The sequence below is a fragment of the Mesitornis unicolor genome, unplaced genomic scaffold (assembly GCF_000695765.1).
Source record: "Mesitornis unicolor isolate BGI_N332 unplaced genomic scaffold, ASM69576v1 scaffold18695, whole genome shotgun sequence".
Taxonomy (NCBI): Eukaryota; Metazoa; Chordata; class Aves; order Mesitornithiformes; family Mesitornithidae; genus Mesitornis; species Mesitornis unicolor.
The window spans coordinates 90,227-110,566 of NW_010186384.1; the positions used below are offsets into that span (position 1 = coordinate 90,227).

The 20,340-nt window shown below is 38.4% G+C and overlaps 1 protein-coding gene across 1 annotated transcript in view; it reads left to right on the forward strand.

Annotated features, from left to right (window-relative positions):
• Positions 1–20,129, forward strand: part of LOC104541165 (contactin-associated protein-like 5) — a gene marked incomplete at both ends in the record, with an annotated part of 63,489 nt that extends 43,360 nt beyond the window's left edge. Inside the window, 2 exons of the mRNA XM_010185144.1 lie at positions 5,915–6,021; positions 20,010–20,129. Coding sequence (XP_010183446.1) covers positions 5,915–6,021; positions 20,010–20,129 — 227 coding nt within the window. The remainder of the gene's footprint in view (positions 1–5,914; positions 6,022–20,009) is intronic.
• Between the last annotated feature and the right edge of the window lie 211 nt (positions 20,130–20,340).

The window sequence follows — 20,340 nt, forward strand, 5'->3', positions numbered from 1 at the left end:
TTCCCTGCTCTTGGACCGGTCAGAAGAGCTCGATCTGTGGTAATTATGAAACAGGAATATGGTTGTACAAAGGAAATTCTCTGTAAAAATAGGCAGTCACAGTGGAAGATGCAACTTTGGAAAAGGGAGGAGTTTTCTGTACCTTGTGTTTCTTCAATGTGAATGAAAGAGAATGCTCAGATTTTTTGGATAATGTCACGAATTGGCTTTGCCTGCCCTGCCTTAAAATTTAAGCCTTTTAATTTCCCTGACTTTGTTTCATACATGCAAGACCAGCTGCAGAAAACAATGATTCAGGCTCACAAAGGGTGCACTGATCTGTAGAATTACTGTGTTTCTGAGCAAAAGAAAGATTCTTCAGATGCATCTGCCACACTCACATCATCACATCTGAATTGGAGACAGCTCATGTTTTAATTTAGTCTTGTTCTTTTCCAGATAAGTAAGTTTGTTTATTTTCACCTGAAGCAAGAATATGGTGCTGAATTCAAATCTCAGATACCTGATGCCACCACAGACTGACTAAGAGTGGTGCTGATATGGTCCTTTAAAACGTGTTTAGCAAATGCTGTAAGGGGCAACTACAGAACTGATTTGAGCAGGGTGAACTCTTTTCTGTACCTGCAATGACTTGTACATGAGGAAGAATGCTGGAGCTGAAGATAGTTAGCTTTTGTCTTTGATACAGAGTGGAGGGACATCCCACTAGTGCTGGAAAGGGGATTTGCCCTAAATGAGACCCCTGTGGAGAAAGAAGGCAGTTTGAAGGTTGGTAGGGGGCTACTTAAGTGGCTTTTGGAATCCAACTTGAGTATGGAGCCGTTTCTGGGGGGGACTTGAATAGAATTCTCCCACACTGCTATTCCTTTAGAGTCAAAATTCATGGGTTGTGCAACCCCATGGTAAATTAAAGGCAAACTACGGGGATGCGTGTAGGATATAATATCCTGTCCTTGTTTGTTTGTTTGATTTTCGCAGATGGCTTTTCTGCATTTGCTTTGTAAAATGATGAATTCTAAATGGAACAGCTGTCTGTACAGGATGGTTTATTTGTTTCCCTTTTTTCATTTTCAAATTTATTTATATAAAATCCTTTCTGCTGATGCCAAGCCAAACTGTCAGCACATTTACCTCTATTAAAAATGTAGGTGTTCTAACAACAAAGCAATCAAACCTTAAAAAAAGGCCTTTGATCTAAGGCATAGATTACAGGCTTTCTTACCTTCACTCGTGCCAATCCCAGCACAACCTCCTCCCACAGTTCTGACCCAGCCTCCCAGCCACATACCTAGGGCCAGTTGGTATCAACACTCATATCTTTTAAATGTTGCGAGTGCTTTTGGAGAACCAAGGTGGCCAACAATGGAAAAAGTAGTATATTTCAAAAGTTTAATCATCAAGTTTTGCAAATCTCAGAAAGAAAAACCTACTTTTGTGAAAAATTATTAAAATTACAAAAATGCCTTTTTTTCTTTAGATTTTTTTTTTTACATCTGTTTTACATCTATTCAGTGTGATAGAGTAAGTTTGATTTCCAGCATGGAAAAAAAGTGTCATTGTTCACGTTACTCTAGTTCTGTTTATGCTCCATGGCTTTTCATAACACATTAAATTTAAGGACAAAAAGTCAGATGGCTTTTAAAAAAACAAAACTAAAGTATACCACCACAGTTTTTTAAAAGTTGTGGTTCAGTTTTCTAAAGTTGCAAGAGGAGAGAGAAGTTGGGATGTGTGGTGATGAGGTGGCAATGTGTGCTGAGGAAAACCAAAGATCTGGATAGTGTTAATTCTTTTGCAGTCTGTCTCAATATAGTTTTTACTCTTTCTCCCTTCCTCCCTCTGGTTCTGGTAGTTCTCTTTTCTCCCTTTAGTTAAGGAGACCTAGCCCACTATTTTGCCACAAATGAACATCCAGGGGAAAATAAGAGTCTTCTGTGGTACTTTCTTTTCTAATCCTCTCTGATCGTCATTTGTTTTCCTCTTGGTACATCCCCAAAATTGTTGTCTGTGTAGTGACATTGGTGGATTTCTCTTCAAAGTGCTTGTCTGGTCTCCACCTGAACACATTTCTTGTATCCAAAATGACATTTGGCAAGGAATTTCACAGATTTACAGCTCAACAGAGCAGGGCCAAAATACGTGCTCAATATGTTGAGTTTAGTGGAAAGGCACCATTTATACTGATGCAAAGTATAGGCTGTTACAGTAACATAGTGAGTTTCATCATACATGCTTGCCTACTATATGAAATCATTCTTGTTGATGTTATATTTTGTTAATTATATTTTAAATAGCTGAACCTCATAAATAGGGAAAAAAGGTGAAATAACATGAATTTTAGATAATATTTAAGGAAAATACTTTCTGGATAGAAAACCTTATACATTTCATGTGTTTTCTTGTTATGGCATTGTTGACTATCAGGGACTTAGTGGTTGTCTCAAAATGATGTAGATTGACAGTCTTAATATTGAGAGTGTGTACTTTTTTTCCCTCTCTGTTAGTTCTCATTTTGTCCTCTTTGTTTAGGAAGAAAAGAGAGTGGTGCAGGCAGGATGTGTTGTGCTGACTGTAATAAAATCTAAGAGGTGCTTATTGAAAGTACCGGGTTTATTTCCAGTCAAGTGTGTAACATCAACTGTGTAGAAGTTCTTCAGCCTTCCCACTCAAGTAATTTTGTCGTTGATGTTGCTTCATCTTTCCTACCAAAGGGCCAAATTTTGCCTTCTAATGTCTATGCAGTTTGTCCTTTGAATTCAAATGAAGCAGCGTACAGTTTTGGAGGTGAATGTTTCGTCTAAGGAAAGTGAATGCTTTTGTGCAGGCTCTGCATATTGCTCACTTAGGTGACTGAGGTGTGTGTTTTCCAGCTTGGCCAAAGGAGGGAAAATTTTATTTGCCTCATTTATTTTTTTTATAAGATTCATTCACCGTTATATATTTTGTGAATTAATCTGGAATCTGGAAGATCAGAGTCCCTGATCTGTCACAAACTTTCTTAGGCAAATCATTAAATTTCAAAGTGCCCCATTTATGATACTCAAAAAAAATTGAGTTGATCTGTTTGTTCATTTCCCTTGCAGATAGGTCACGAGCTGCCTGCTGCTAATTTTTGTCTATAAAACCACCATTTTGTTTGTGATACTACTGCATCTTTTCGCTAAAATTGCTTTACTCTACTAGAATGCAAATATTAATTTGTATTTTAAATTATATGTATTAAAATCCTTCAACATGAGGATCCAGGACGGTTAGCAAATGGAACAACCTGTTATTTATCCATGCCTTGATTAATTTTAATCATAGCTATTTCTTAATTTTGAGTTCTCTGACAATTTGGATAAATTTTGCTTCTAATGAAGACACAACTGCTCCGCTAGAATGGGATTAGAGTTGCAAAGAAATTTGTTTCATAAGCTCTTAGAAGGGTTAGTTATCTGACCAAAAACAAGATCAATGTGGTTGGTGCTAATTAAAGCAAATAGACTAAGGAATAAAGAAGGTATAATTCTGAATTTATGAATATCATTAAAAGCTTACATGGCTAGTTCAACTTGCGTTTTGTGCATTGTTGGGGGAAGAAAAAGTGTCTGCATTTGTAAGACAAATAGAAATGAGAAGTGACCTTCAACTTTGTAAAGCCTTTAAAAGGAAACTATTTTCAGGGAATAAATGTGGCTGAACCTCCAATACAGGCCTTTGGCAAACCACAAATGAGTAGTAATTAGCTCTACTGCATTGGGTTAATTAATAAAAGGTAGCTGAAAATAAGCAGAAAGCATATTTGTCCATTACAGTGATGATGTAAATTATGATAATAACACAGTACTGTTCTTTTACCTCTCCAAAGAGCTTTATTAGCATCAGGTGTTTGTTGTCGCCAGCACCACTGTGATGTGAATATAACTACTGCTCTTGTACAGGTGACATAAACAAATATTTATCACCAAATAGCAGGTAGAAGTAAAGGCACTATGCTGAGGGCAAGGGCAGGCATGACCAAAGGACAAATATGAGCAAATCTGCTCTTACAGGCAAAATTCATATATGTCACCATAGAGCTGTTGAACCACTGTGCTGCTTCTGCAGCCTCTGGGACGAAGCTGAAGGAAGATGCTGGTTTGAGGGAGCTGGTGTGGTCCTGCAAAGCATAGCTGGGTGCAGATCACACACCAGCCAGCCTCGGTTGTGCCATCCTGTGGGCTGCTCTTGCAGCATCAACCCAAAGCCTCAGAATCTCTCTTCACCAGGCATGCGTTTCCCATTCTCTTTCCTCATTTTGAATTTGAGACTAGTGATTAATAGAAGCTGTAACAACGGTTTTTATAAGACAAATATATCTTACAATTGTTTTAACAGATAGTAACATACTTTCTTCTTGAATTACTTATGTCTCTAATATTTGAATAATGACTATAATAATTGAGTAAGCTTTAGTAAAAATGAATTAATCTTTCATATTAATATATTTATACGAACTCTATAATTTTATGTATGATAGTATAAATAGTGATCAAATAAACCTGAGTTCTAGAAAGCTCAGGCTCACACTTATACAGACAAGTGTATGTATGTATGCACCTACTTGCATACAGCATATTGAGAATGATGGGTTTGTCTGATAGGCCTCTATGCATATACACGGGTTTCTTTGGGTTGTTTATGTTCAGCAGCTCTAAACAGCCTTGGACTCAAGTAAGTTGATTCATGCTTGGCTAGTGGGGCTTGGGAGACTGGTGAGGGTTATGGCCATTAGTGATGTACAGGTTTTCTGCTTGCACACATGAAAGGTGTTTTAAATATAAGGATTCTGCAACAAACAAACTGAAAGCCACAGTTAAAGGTAATATGCATGCTTGAATGAAAAAACATTTCCTAAGAATGAGATGAGCTACAAGAAAACCATGTCTTCAGCTAGTACAAATCTAGGTAGCCTTAGTGACTTTGCCACTAATACCATTCAGAGTTCTGGGCCATAAAAAGGGTTTTGAAGCTCAATTTACAGCAAAGCAAGCCCTAATAGAGTGCTGGTGTGTATGAGATAAGTTGATTGCCTGTTTTCTATCCAGCCACCCATCATAATTGAATCAGTGGTATAAACAAGTTACTCATTTTTCAGAAGTCAAACATACAGTGTAAAAAAGATTATCTCATATACAGTAAGTGGGGGGGGGGAAGGAAAGGAAAACAGTGGAACACTCTGTTTCTACTTAGGCTGATGTAACTCCATGGTGCTGCCTGCATTTACACCAGTGTAGCTCAGATCAGCATTCACTACTTGTCCTGGAGATTGAATTTATCTCCCACAGCTTTTTCTTCTCTTCACTTCCCAAGCTGCATGCTGTTGTGTCTCTTTCTTCTTTTAATAGTTTGCTTCACAATAATACTTTAGGGGCATACCAACTAAAATGAGGAGATGAAGAGAGAGTACAGAACTCATAACTGAAGCATATTTTTCCTCTCAGTTATGAGATTTTCATGCTGTTTGTGTTACCACAAATGTAACTCAGCCTAATTTTGATAACAATGATGCCTGTTTAATCAGAGAATGGGGTATTCTCCTTTGAAATAAGATTTCAATAGCATTTTTACCTGTTATTTATCCTTCTCTGTGCTCAGAAAGTTTGTGACACTTTAATTGCTAACAAGTGGAGGACAAGTGGAATGTCTTCATTGACAATGATTTTTACCTACTTATTGGATACATTAAATGTTATTATCTTCAGTGCTTTACTTGAAGTGAATCACAGATAGGAGGAATAAGTAATTATTTCACGTATTATGCATTGATTCGGGGCTAGGAAATTTTTGCCTTAATAAGAAATTCAGACAATTTTATAATTATTTTTCCAGTACATTACTTTTGCAGAAATGCTTGTAATTTATTGCATTTTTTTAAACTGTCTCCAATTAGATGTTTACCTGACTACTGTGAACATGGAGGAAAATGCTCTCAGTCTTGGACTACCTTTTACTGCGATTGTAATGATACAGGCTACATGGGAGCTACCTGTCATAACTGTAAGTAAACCCACACATACAGTGTTTTCTACTACAGCTGATATGTCAACGTGCACATAAACTAGAGAGGAGCTTTGTGAGAGCTTATATAGTATCATAGGATGTGGCATGGCCTGACATGATTCGAACAGGTCCAGAATTTGGCTGGGAACTCACAGGAATCCATTTGCAAATTTCTTGATAAATATTTTGGAGGAGACAAAACCAGATTATTTTAACTAATTTTCCACAATTTTTTTCCTCACATTATACATTGATTTGGAGAATCTTAAATTTATTTATGTTGTATACACATCATAGACTCATTGGTCATTAGACATTTAGTTGAATTTGGTTGGGCTGATTTAAATCTGTGTTTGAGGCTATCTGCTGATGGGCACCATGAGCTTCCTTATTTTTAGACTACCTGAAACTGTTTTCAACAGTTTATAATTCGGGAATTTTACTGAACTATTACTTGGGCTGCTACTATTAGCAAGGATATGGTATCTGAAACAGTGGCAGTACATGAAGCATTCAGCTACTGAAATCCACAGCAAAAGGAATATTAAGGTGTTTTTAAAGTTTGTGTTTTTTTAAAGTGTCAAAGAGTAGAGGCACAGCATGCTGGAAATTCTAATAAAAAATAGAGAGAGAAAGGGGAAGCCAAAACAAATCCTGTTCATACAGCTGACTAAAACAGTAAACCATTCAAAAATGATGGTAAACTGCCTGTTCTATCACTGGAAATAAAGAGAAAAAAAGAGTAAGAAGAACAATTCCAGGAATACAACTGTAACCACTCCAGGTGTTTGATGAGCACTTGGACCACAGATAGGATGAGATTGGTGAGAGTTGCGTGGTTTTGCCCTGTTAAGCTAAAAAGCAGAAGAGAAGAAAAGGTACTTAGTGGTTTGAAGCTGAGAATATTTGCAACCATACTGTAGTTCTGGAGACTTTAATGGTTTTCTAATTAACGGTAAAATCATTTGTGGGGTGGGGTCTGCAGCTGTGGCTATTGAGAGGCCTATTCATAGATTTGTCACCTGAACTCTACATTGTAAGCACAGAGGAAGCTAAGGGTTTGGTACAGAAACTATGCCAAGCCAGATGAAAAATGGGAAGAAAAATGCTGAGTTTACAGTTTTGAAAAGAGGGTTTCCTTTCTATCCAAAAAGAAGTTTTTGTTGTTCCAAAAAGCATGAGCCCTCTTCAAAACCTCCGAACCCAGAGTACGTGCAGTGATTGAGGCCATAACAGTATTTACACCAGGTGATGGCTGGTACAAAACTAGATGGGCAAAGTGGTTGGTGAAGAAGGGAGAGGCTGCTTGGGGAAGGAAGAGCAATGTTGCTGTGGACTATCAAAGGCCATTAGGATTGCTAACCTCTAGGCTACATCTGTGCTGTCACATTAGCTCAGTGTCCAAGGCTCACTATGTCTGTGCCAGCTTAGTGTGGCTTGTGTCCAGAGGAGACCGTCTCATTACTGCAGAGGTCTAGTTCATGACTAGTTTTCCCCATAGACTTTTGCACGGAGCTAGTGAAGTCTCCCGTTTCTATGAACTTGCAGCTGTGCTCTCAAAGGTACATACATAGCTGCAGTTATTTAAGGTTCACTGATGTAAAAAACTCCTCTGAAAATCAGTTTCTCGGGAAGATCTTGTGTTAAGACTTCTCAGCAGATCAAGCTGCACACACATGTGATGTACAGCTATTCAGCTGCTAGGCTTATTTACAACCATATTATCAACAGCTAATTTGATTCCAGCTAGATTGTAGAGCCAGCTGCCCTGTGAGCCAAGGAATGCTGATAAACAGCAACATTAGTCTGGAAAATGCATTCATGTGCTTGAAATGTGTGATGAAACCATTTCAAAGCCGTTGGGCAAATGCGTACTGTTGATAAGAAACCTGCAGAACAAGAAATGTTATCGCTTTCAGCTGATAGTGGTTGACATACAGGAGTACCTTGTAGCAGGTGAATGAAAGCCACAGATCTGATCACAGCATAACTCCAAAATATCCTCAATGTATAGGCAACTCTTCCAATCATGTAATTCAGTGTAGTTCTATCAAAGTAAAACATCTAATTTCTTAAAGTTTGAAACATTATCTCAACAGATTTTGATTTTTACTAGAACACTGAGGCTGACAGGCCTGAAATTGAACTTGTACCACTTTGGAGAGGCTATTTCTTTTATTAAACTGCCCTTCAGACCCCATGGAAAGATTTAACTGGCAATCTGCTGCACGTCAAACATAGTGTGAATAGTTTCATTGCCAGCTGGATTTATTTCTTTTCTGTCTGAGTTGCATCAGTGTGGTTTTTGCCTCTTTTTGATGTAATGTTTGTAAGAGGTGGGTGCCACTGCTTGAACAACGTGAAAAGACACATTCCTTGCCCTGCTTTCAGAAAGAACTGCATGACATGCATCTGCATACCAGAATTAATTGATTTCTGTTTTACCAGCTCAGACTGGGAGACCTTACCATTTTAAGAACTGAGATCTGAAGATACGTTATCCTTAACTTACTGTCATCATCTGTAAAGTGTTGCAATACAATTTGCAGTTGATATATAAGCAACCTTACTGGTTTCTTCCAAATATTGGTGGACCACACTGGATCCCTCTGTGAGGAACAGCTAACAATACAGACAATCCCCCCTCCAAAGAGTTTGCAATTTAAGTTTCTGAGGGGAAAAAACACACTGGCACAGGTAATGGAGTGCCAGAAAGTCTTCATCAGCATCCTAGGTGGCAGTTTCAGTCTAGCAGGTACATAATTATTGCTAGGCTTTCTTGTAGACAAAAAGTCATAACGTAGAGATTAAAAAGAGGAAGAAATTGAATGCTCGCAGGCATGGAGTGACATGGGAGAAAGCAATAATGTGCTTGTTTGAAAAATACAAGACTGTGGTCAGAGAAGTTTGACATTTTTGACAGGGCAAATGCCAGAGTAATGACAGGTAGATAGGTTGGAAATATGCCATGAAAAGCAAAGATAAATGGTTTGCCTTTGATACAACAGATGGGGAAGTAGACAGTGGCAGGTCAGAACAGTAAGTTGATAGAAGACACAGCTGGGACAATGTTTGCATGACCACATCAGGTATGTGGGGGAAGGTTTTCTGTCATGTTTGAAAATGGATATAGTTGAAATTCAAGACGTGTGGATGAAGCAAATGTGCGTATCTCAAGATACATGTAAAGAACAAGCTGAGACTAGACATGGCCTTAAAATAATCTTCCTAGAGGCAGTCAATTTTCTACAAACCTCCCGCTCACTCAAAATCCCTTCTAATACTGAAATCTAAACTGTCACAGGGAGTATGGCTATCTACCCGATCCAGGTGAGAGTCCACTACTAAACAGGTGTAGAGTCATGTCCCATTAAATAGCTTTTCTATGGCAGACAAGTTTCACCCTGCAGTCTCATCTTGTCCTGCTTCTGTTCTCTTCTTCTCTGAACTTAGCTGCATATAGTAGTAAAATAGTGCTAAAACTCATTGGTGTTTTCTTGGTTTCAGTAACATATGGGAAAAATCTGAATGTTTTTCTAGACAGATTGTTTCATTCTTGCATAGCATATTGCTTGATGCATTAGTCCATTTCTCCATTTAGTAATCCTTCCTTGTGAACTGCCACATGTGGAATATTATCAGTACCTTCCAAGTATTTTTTATGGGTGTTTGGTTTGATTTTTCTTCCTATAATAGGGAAGGAGGATTTGGATTTACCTCTTGTCATTCCAGCTTCCAGTGCAACTCACTGCTAGCTAGTTGTAGCACTGATTAGCAATTGCATTTTTTATCTCTGTACTATCCTTAGTAGAAACTCCAAAGCATGAGCTAGTCTCTTGCTGTCACAAATGCATGTGGATATGCAATTTGATGAGAAATGTAGGACTTCTGCTGACTGTCCCCGGGTACTCATTTCAGTGCCCACAGTTTGGGGAAACTAGGGGTCATGGAATAACTCTATAGGATACTAAGCCTACCTGTCTTACTGTAGATGAGTTACATTTGCTCAGGTATGAGTTTTGTTGTGCCTTAGTTTCTCCAACTCTGTTGGGTGTTGGGAATAATATCCAACTGCAGGTATATTAGAAGGTGTGTGATCTATATCATCTACTGAAATGGTAGGGATTCTTTCCTTTGAATCTACTTTTTGCTTACTGCTGCTTGAGCTGAACTGTAGCTAAAACAGTGCTTTGAGGATACAATCTTATTTTGAGTCTGTAGAAGATAAGGTTCTGCTTTCTGGTTTATCTTTTAAATGTGCTTCACACAGCTTGCATTTAAATAGGCTGGAAGATTAGCTGAGCTGAAGCCTTTTTCATGATAGATACTTTCCTCATTTCTAAAGTGTGGTGGGTAGCCTACTGGTCCATCAGGTATTGGGAGTAGTCTGATATAATCCAGATAGATAGGAGAGGATCCTTTATATAATCACATGTTTGAACCATAGCAAAAGAGATAATAATGTAAAGTTTGTTTTCTGTTTTCCTCTTTTAGATAGAAATGCTGATGTTAGTATGTAGCTTGGGAAAAAGGCCTGGGTGGGATTCTGCTCATCTATTTTTTGCTGTCTGACACCATGACATCTAATCTAAGACAGTGGTCTGCATTCTCTCTCTATATGTAACACTGTGAGTTATTTTCAGAATTTCACTAGTCTCACTGTGAGGTGGAGTGTCCACAGGAAGTTCATGGGCCACCTCTGAAACAGGCTCGTGTGTTGTCTGTACAGGAAGGCTCTCTTAGCCTAGTACGCAACTGAAGCTGGATCAGAATTTATAGATGTGCATATATATATATATATATAGAGAGAGAGAGAGAGAGAGAGAGGAAGAGACATTACAGGTGTTACAGGCATCACATATTTTTAATTGAAAGGTCATCGTTTAAAACCTGCATAGTCATCTCTCTCATGCTATTGATTCTCCTTGTAATTATCATGTGATAGTGAAAGCAGTAGACCAGCGTAAAATGGCCCTGACATTACAGACTGTTACAACTTTATTACAAGGTAATGATTAGTAATCTCCTCTTTCTATGAGTTATGTTAATCCCTTAGAAAGCCTCATCTTCCCCTTCTGTATTTCTATTATTTTTATATATGATAGCTTTCAGATGGCCTTTAGTCTTGGATGTATTTTTTTTATTCTGATGAGTGCTGAACATTGATATAAAAGATGGTGAGAAATATGAAATAGTGGTTTTATTCTTCATATTCTGGGGTTGTCAACATGTCCCAAAGCTTTGCAAGGTGATAATTAACAGAACGTAATTTAATTCTGGATATTTGCTTTGGTGTGTGATCTGTCTTGCACACACAGACACATGTCTTATTGGCCTATGTAATTGCTGGAGGAAAGATCCATCCAATAATGGAAATGTCATAAAGTCATTGATATGACATAAACTTAACATAACTTCAGGCTTTGAAAATGTATTTTTTAATATCAGTATGCTTACTGCATATATAATTTCTCATCTGAAAAGCTTAATATAGCTTCAGCCAGATCGTTAGCAGTACTGGAGCTGTATCTTAAACCATCAGCCATGGATTTGGTAAGTCTCCCATGTTCCAAGGTAGGGAGATGTGTATCCAGTTTGCCGACTGGGAAAATGAGGTTTAGAGAGTTTCAATCTGCCAGATGTCTAACAATGAGTCTGGTCATATAATTTGCATGTCTTGAGTAGCTAGTTTTCCCATTTGAGATGCTTGGAATAGTTTTTTTTCCATGTGTTTTTAAGCACTCCAGTATTCTTTAACTAAACAAAACATGTTTAATATTCATATCAAGCCTTCAGTACTGTACTTGGTGTTCCTGCATATTTCTGTTCACACCATGCTTCTGGCATATGAATTTTCATTGTTTATTTTGTAATAAGTTACTGTCTTATTAATGCTTTCCCTTCAGTTTGTGTATCTGTAAATTGTACATCTGCATTTCTCTGTGGTGTTCATTTAAAAAAAAAGCTTTCCCTTTGTCTGACATTTCCTTATAAATAATGCAGAGAATATTCCACTTTGGGACTTCACTGCAGAACAGAGTATGTGGGGGACTAACTTAATCCCTTTTGAAGCATGCCTGTGTCAGGTGTGACCATCACCACAGGGACGCCAGTACTTTCAAGAGCAAGGCTGGAGTTACCTTACCATGCTTTGCAGTGTCCTTCAAATCTTTGATTTCTCTGTTCCCTCCTACACTGCTCTTAAAATGGTTTAGGTCTTCCTGACTGCTTTCTTGAGCAGCAGGACTTGCAGGTCACCCTGCACCAACACCAGGCAGGGGCTGCTGGGGTGTGTGACTGTGACACAGCCACCTTCAGAGCTCAGTGGGGAAGCGACAGGGGAGGATGGGCTGACGTGACATTTCGTACCTCGGCCAAAGAGAGCCTTAGCTTGAGTGGTAGGAAATTGTCTAATCTCCAAGCGTAATGGAAGGATGCCCCCCCAGCATCCATTTAGGTGACATTGTGGTAAAAGTAATTTTAAAGCTATCTATGGAAATAACGTATTCTTTATCGAATGAGCAAATATGTATTTTAAAAAGGAAAAATAAGCAATCTGTCATCCAGGGATATCACAGTGGAGACTGCATTAGTCTGTCAACAGCAGAGCTGTCAAATTCCAGTTTTTGAGAGTACAGATTTCATTTTCTGGCATTTAACAAGACAATTGTATTATAAGGGTGAGAATGACGATTGTTCCCAGAGTTCACTGCCTGTAGTAATCCCTTTGCTGTTGGAATGAGAAGAAGAAACCTCCTGTTGCACGTTGCTTTATTTGTTGTTTAGAAAAATCCTTGACTGAACACTTATTACCCTGAGTCTGTAAGAACAAATCTGTCAGGCCTGAGGTATACAAGCAGAGGGTGAAACTGTCATCTCCAGTCTGCCACCCGGAGCTCTGAGCATTTTGGTGAGAATGCTTAATTCGATCTGTGTCGGCATTTGTGCGTATCAAAGGTCAATCCAGGGCTGGTTGCAGATCCCAACAGACTCACTAGCTCTTACTGTCCTTTCCAGTCCAACTGGTAAGTAAGTTTTCACCTCAGAATACAGTATTATTATTACTCTTTGCATCTAAGGTGCAAAGCATTACAAAACAATGAAAAGAGTCCCAAATGATCTTGCAGAAAGTATTCTGCCTACAATTTTTCATGACTGCAATTGCTAGAGATGGTAAAAGCAATGTGCATCATGTTGCTAAATTTTAGCTGGGGAGTGGACTGTGTAAGCAGCTCTCAATTAAATCAAGAATTAAAGTTCTTTAGGTCTCTTTAATGTATTTTATTTATTGTATCACCATAAAATTTTATCTCCCCCTGAGAAACTGAAAATTATCGGCTACTTTTTTTAGATTATGAGAATCCAATCTAGAAACAGCAATGCCACAGGATTCATTTTGGTAACAAGTACAGCTCAGATTCAAATATCCAGCTCAGAGTATTTGCAATGAAACGTGTGTGATCAATTTCCAAAGTAATTGAAAGTACAGTAGGAAAGCAATTTTGAGAATTTTAAGGTTTACTTTTAATTAATTTTATTTTTTGAGGAAAGTCCATTACATTTGAAAAGGACAGAGTCCTCCGATAAGAAAACCCAATCAAACAAATTCCTTTTGATTTGAAGTTTACACTTCTGTTTATATCTATGCCAGTAATGTACTGCTGGGTGGGGGGGAGAGAGATTTACCTTGTCTGGTCTCCCAGTAGTAAAACTGAAGTCTGGATATCGCTGTAACCTTTTCATTGAGTCCAATAGCCAGCACTATTTTAAAGATAGGTAAGGGGTGCATTTTACTGGATGAATAACAAGTTCATTCATCTTTGAAGAGAGGAAGCTTTAAATACATTTCTCCCTGGGGATTATTTGCAGAAGTTCAAGTCTTTGCACAAAAAAGAATGGTCTTTTTTTTTCTTTTCTTTTTCTTTTCTTTTTTTTTCCTCGTTTTTAAAGCCAAAAACCCTGAAGGTGAAAAATGAAATTAAAGTGATCTGAGAGAGAGGAGAGGTTTTACAAGTTAGGAACATGGGGGCAAAGGAAACGGGGTTGTTAAGTACTCTTGAAAACTGAGGCCAGCCAAAGGATTATCTGCCAGGCAGCTCCACAATGAAAACAGTGAACTAGTGCTTAGTGAAGGCTGTCATGGAGAGACTGAAGGTGAACTGGTTAGGAGAAAAGTAAGATTGGAAGCCAAATGTCAATATAATAACAGATAGTAAGTGGAAAAACTGAATAAAAATGTTTTATTGGAAATGATGGAATTTTGACCTTGCAAAAGTTTGTACTCAGCCATGTGCTGTTAAAGATTTCAGCTACAGCAGGGATACGATCCCTTCTGGTTTAAGGATTATAATTAAAACAGTTGGATTAACAGGCTCAAGATACTTCAGAGAGCTGAACAGTGTTGAAATTGCTCATATTTAAAATGTGTCAGGTTCTCACAGCATATTGCGTCAAGGCTGAAGTTTCAATTACAGAGCCAAGCTAAGAGGGACTCAACCCTGTTGGACCGGACTGCAATGTGCAAAGAGCTCCTGCCTGTGCTCTGGCTGACCAGCCATAAGGATCTTGGTGTAGGAATTAGAAAATGAAATTCTGTAGTTGATTTTACACAAAAGGTCAAAATACGGTATTATAATGACATGAAAATTTCTTAATGCCCTTCTGGCATTGAAGTCCATACCATGGATCTGTAGCTTGAACCTTGATCAATCAAAGTGCATGTTTATAGTTTTGCTAGGATGCTTCTGTAGGGATGTAGTGTGTGTGGCTTGAAAAACATGGAATGTGTATGTTTCAGATTCATAATTTTGATTTTGAGCTTGTGAATCTTTATATTCCAGGAGATGTAAGAGAAGATGTGGAATGGGCTGTTGTTGATCTGACTGAAGATTAAATGTTTAGTTTATAAATGCTGTTCACAGTTTGACAAACTGTTTCTTAAGCACCTGCGAAGACGATAAGTGAGAACTAAAGGAAAAGATGGTCATTATGATCAGCGAGTAAAGCAGTGTTAGAAATGAATGCTCTATGAGTTTTTGATCTGAAAAGCTAGGTTAATTTGAGATACTTAAGCAGAAAGAGACACATGAGGGAGAAATTTGGTGTATGTGTTTCACAGAGGAATAGGAAGGGCTGGGAGATAGATATCTTGAACTCTGTTGGTATTGTGCATGCCTGAACACCATCAGCATGGCTCATCCTAGCAGGTGGGCAAGAGCACATGCAGTACTTAGGGAAGCAGCTCTTGATATGAAGAACTGGGCCCTCAGACTGCATCAGTTTCAGTAGCCAGCTCTGGAAGGGTTTGAAATTTGTTTGTGAAACGCAGCAGCAGCCTTTCAAAAAATTCCTTAAAGAGCACTGCAGAAATGTCAATACAATTTGTAGCATACAAATGATTCTGGGGAAAAAAGGAAAAAAAAAGTCAATAAAAGACATCCAGTCTCTTTGTGACTGAGCAAAACAGATGTTTCTGATGTCCAGTTTCCCTTACTAAATCTGACACCTTGGAGTCAAACTGTTTCTTGTTTTGTCTTCCTGGAGTAGCCACTGTTACCAGCAGCAGCCCATCAGCCAAACTCTGCTCCTCTGACACCTTTCACACTTTGTTTTTTGCCTTGTGTTCTACTTTCCCTAATGCTTTTACCTGCCATTCCTGACTGTGAGGCCCAAGCCATACTTGCAGGCGCATAGCACGGGTTCATGTGCGCTGCTGACGTCTCTTTCCGTCAAGCGCTAACATAATGCAACTCCAACTCTGCAAAGCAAACGGCTTCATCCTTCCCTCCTGCAGGACCGCAGTGGCAGGACCTGTGGTGCTGTGCCAGCATGGCAATGCAGCTCATTCCCCAAAGGGCCTGAGGAAATGCAGCAGGGGCTGGAAGTCATAAACTGATTTTCAGTGGTTCTGGCTCAGTGAAACAAACGTTGCTGGAAACTATCATTTTATCTTCAATGGCTGGTATAAGTCAAAATAAGTGAGGAAAAAAAAAGTGTGAGAGGGTTAGAGAAGGAAGACTGCTCTTGCTTCTTTGAGGCAAAAGAGAACGTAGAGGTTTTATTTTTTAAAGTATATTTTCAAAAAGTGCTTGATTAAGCATTTTAATGAGAAAACAAGCTTTGCACAAGCAGCCAATAATTAATATTTTTTGTTGTTTTAGTCCCATTTTGTGAGTATTTTAAAATTTGGAAATAAAATTGAAGGAGTGGAAGTATAAACACTATTAAAATGCTTCACAGAAAGGAATAAAATCACTATTTTCTTGTCTGTGCTTTTTTTGTTTTTTAATTTAAAAATAATATTTGAAAATCGTTGATGGGTTCTACTCTAAATGAATTGATAAATACCTCTCCTTTATTAAAAAGGTGTAATTACTACAAATGATGTTTGATATTAAAATGTATGCATTTGTCAATAGTTCCATAATTGCACTTGGTGCTTGCTTATTGAACGTGAGGCCTTTTTCCTTGCATAAATGGTTGGTGACTCTTTAATGATGACAACAATAACGGTTTCCTTCTGATCCCAAAATGATCACATCTACATCAGAGAAGTCTGGCACAAAGCAGAACAGAAATATGAAGGCAGTTTTCAAAGTTAAGGCTCTGGGGTCTTAACGGTCACAGCTGACTGTTCGCCTGGTTTTTACTTTTGTGTGATATTTCTGATCGCATAAAGAGAAGAATGACTGCAGAGATCTTGTCTTTCATTGAACCATGAAGACAGCTTCATGTTATTGTCACTGGAGTAATAGGGCTTTTTTCAGCAAATGGAATTGCATAAGTTTATTCTGGGACAAGCAAATGGCTCAGCCTGCAAAGACATTGAGCAGAGCTTGGAATGGATGGTGCACTTGAAGTGGCTGTGAGGGCATGTGCCAGTGACTGGAAAACAAATATAATTTTGTCCTTGTTGCTTTCTACATAAAATAGCAAAAGAGAGACCTAAAAGCCATGGCCATCCAGTCTAGAAGTATGCAGTACCAAATACTGAAGTTACAGACATGTGAAGCTTTCAGCATGCAGCTACAAAATGAACTATCCACCAAAACAGCTTTTCTGTAAGTCGTGATAGTTAGAATATGTTTTATGTGCTAGAGCTTGAGGTTTATAGCCTTTTCGCAATTCTGCTATTCCCTGGTATTTACTGCTAGAATTCTCATATAACCAGAAGGAAAACATACCGGGATGGATTTTAATCTGGCAGACGTAACTGTTGTTTCACTGAAGCTTGTGCATCCTTTCATGTTTATACCAGTTGACCACCCATAGCCTGATTTCTAGCTCTAGACACCTTTTTTTTCCCTCAAGTTGCAGTGGCAAAGAGACCATCTAAAAGTGAGTAGGTCATCTCTGTTTACATCTGCCCACGTTATTAATGGCTGAATCTTCACACCTTTCCTTATTAATTTGTAAGAAAGTATATCTATACTCCATCCAAAATGACAGTCAAGAGGAAACAAAACACTTAGTAAGAAAAAGTTTGTGATGAAGAATGAGTTTCTAGCTGTGCTGGTTCACTGACAACTTATTAGTGTTTTGTCTCTACCCCTTGCCCCATCCTTTGTCTTCGAAAATACTCAGCAAACAATTCAGGGGAAGCAATTGGCGTATTCCCTAATGAGATAAGATAAAGTGTCTTGTAATGATGATGACAGCAAATTCTCTAAGTGAACTGCACTTTGAGAACTTTGCAAATTGATCAAACCACGATTCCTTGATTGCTTACTTAATTGCCTGTTACGGTCTCTCTCCTGACCCTCCATATCCCAGTTGCTTTTGTCAGCACTTTGATGACTGAGGAACTCTCTGTAGCCCCTCAGGTTGTGAATAGTGGAAGAATAGGTTCTGGTTTGGGGATTTTATTTTATTTGCATTTAATATGTACTCTTGGCCAGCTATCAAAGGGGGAATTTAGAGATTTCTTGGACTCCTACAGTGCTTTCTACATCAGGCCCATGACTGTCAGGAAGAAGCTTTCTTAATTCTATTTATTATAGGACAGATACTGATTAAAGCACTGTCTCACCAGGTGCTGAGTACCTTAAGCAGCTTCTTAACTCTGGGAATGGTAATGCTGTACATATTTAGCCCTTAGTGATGTTCTGCTTGCTAAAGAAGTCTAATCAGGAGAGAAACATACAAGGGAAACGCATATATTGGTGAGTGGTACAAGTGATTGACTGGTGAGATTCATAATACATAGCCAGTTTGGCACTGGACTCCTAAAACTGTGGTTCTATTTTGGTGGCAGAAGGGAAGAAATGTCCAAATTTCATAAAAATCTGAGTGATGCATTCTTCAGAATAACAGTTAGACAAAACTACTTCAGGCTGGCCATTTAAACCTTTCTGAAATTTTGTTTCATTAGAGAAACTACTTTTAGGGAATGAGGAGAAAGGAGGGATATGGGTCCATACATGCACAGGAGTGGGAATGAGGAACAATTATTCCTGCTGTGGCAGAGCAATTGCTGCCCTTCTGCAGGAAAGGCTGGGGCTGCGTTTCAGAAGTGACGAGGAAGAGCGCTGCCTGTGCTTGCTCTGCAAATCTTCAGTTCCTTCCAGACGAAAAGCACTGAGAACTTTGCAGTTGTATTTACAATCTAGTTTAACTGTACTACTCTACTGCCTGAAGAGTTGAGAAGGCCTAGAAAAAAGATTTGCAGAAGCTAACAAATGGGTTATGAACAAATGGGAAATTCTGTGTTTGCTGTATAATAAAGAACAAATAGTAGCTAAATGTGCTATAAAAATTGAGTAGTAAGGAAAAGATAGATTTGACCTCATAGCAGCATAATGTCCAAATATGTTTCTGTGTGTTCTGCTACTGGTGGCGCGGAAAAAACTTACCTAAAGATTAGAGATAATTCTGTTTGCTTGCATTTCCATTACTGCATCTTTGAAATAACTCCATCTCATAGGAAGAAAAAAATAAAGCCTTGATCTACCTGCTAAGTTGGTCTGTGTTTTTTATTGTATTTGCTGTCAATTAGTTGAACTATCATAAGCTGTTATGGAGAATAACCTTGTTGGTATAATCAGGTCAGTGTTTAAGCAGGTGGACAAAAAAAAAATCAATCCTCCTGCAATAGGATTTAAGATTACTGTTGTTCAAGATCCAGGATCATACATATGACTTTCTGATACCTTTTAACTACCTCTCTGGGAAAGTTTTCTCTTTGCCCCATGTGAAGTGTCAGTTATGAGATCTTACCTGAAAATGTGCTTCAAATACAAGGAACTGTACTGGCCTGTGGGAGGTTTTCTTCTCACTTGTGCTCTTGGTAACCAGTTGTGCTTTTTTTATTAACCACTTGTATTTTCATGGCCACTAATCCTCCAAAACCAGACTACTGATAAGCAGAGAGAAAGATTTCATTGTATTAAAATAGGTCTAATTCATAAAGATGTCACCCAGGATGGAGTCCACATCTTGAGCTTTTCTGCTAGGCGACAATGGCTTCTTTTTATTTGGGTGGTAGACAGTGGTAGGGGTTTGTAGCTACCTGTTAAAAATGTCCCGCAGGGAAGCTCGGGACTGGCAAAAATATCTGTGCCTGTGTTGACAAGACCTGAGTGCATGCCTAGGTAGTAAATCATGTATACATGTGTGCAAGTACGTCTGTCTGAAATATATCAAATATCATATATATATACACACATATGTAACTAGATGGTGACGCATTTGAAAGTTCATTTTCATGACACATTGAAAGTCTGTTTTCTGAAGTATTTACATACTTTATTCCAAAGTAAGGCAAACACCCATATCTTTACAGCCACCATATATTATGTTTCAGGAAGTAAATACATGTCTAATTCTGAGCGTGGACTTGGGTCCAAATGCAGTAAACTCTTTCACATGCTAATCAGCAGTGAACCAATAGTTTATGTTATGGCAATGATTAAAGCAATACTCATATGTAGAACATGTCTGTCTGTTTTCTCCTTGTTTGTGATACAATCACTCTCTCTCTTTTAAAGCTATCTATGAACAATCTTGTGAGGCTTACCGACACCAAGGGAAGACATCAGGTTTCTTCTACATTGATTCTGATGGAAGTGGACCACTTGGACCGCTCCGTGTTTTTTGCAATATAACAGGTAATGACCTAACCTTGTCTTTGGTGCTTTATGTTGGCTCTAAAATTATTGATGTGTCTATCACTGTACTACTAAGAAGACCTCACAATCATAGGTGTCTGAGTTTTTGGGGAAAAAGCAGAGAACTGGTAGTAATTGAGGTTTAACTCAGGTGTTTCCTTAAATAGGATCTATGTAAAAGAGATTTGTAAACTGAGTTTGAAGAAGTTGC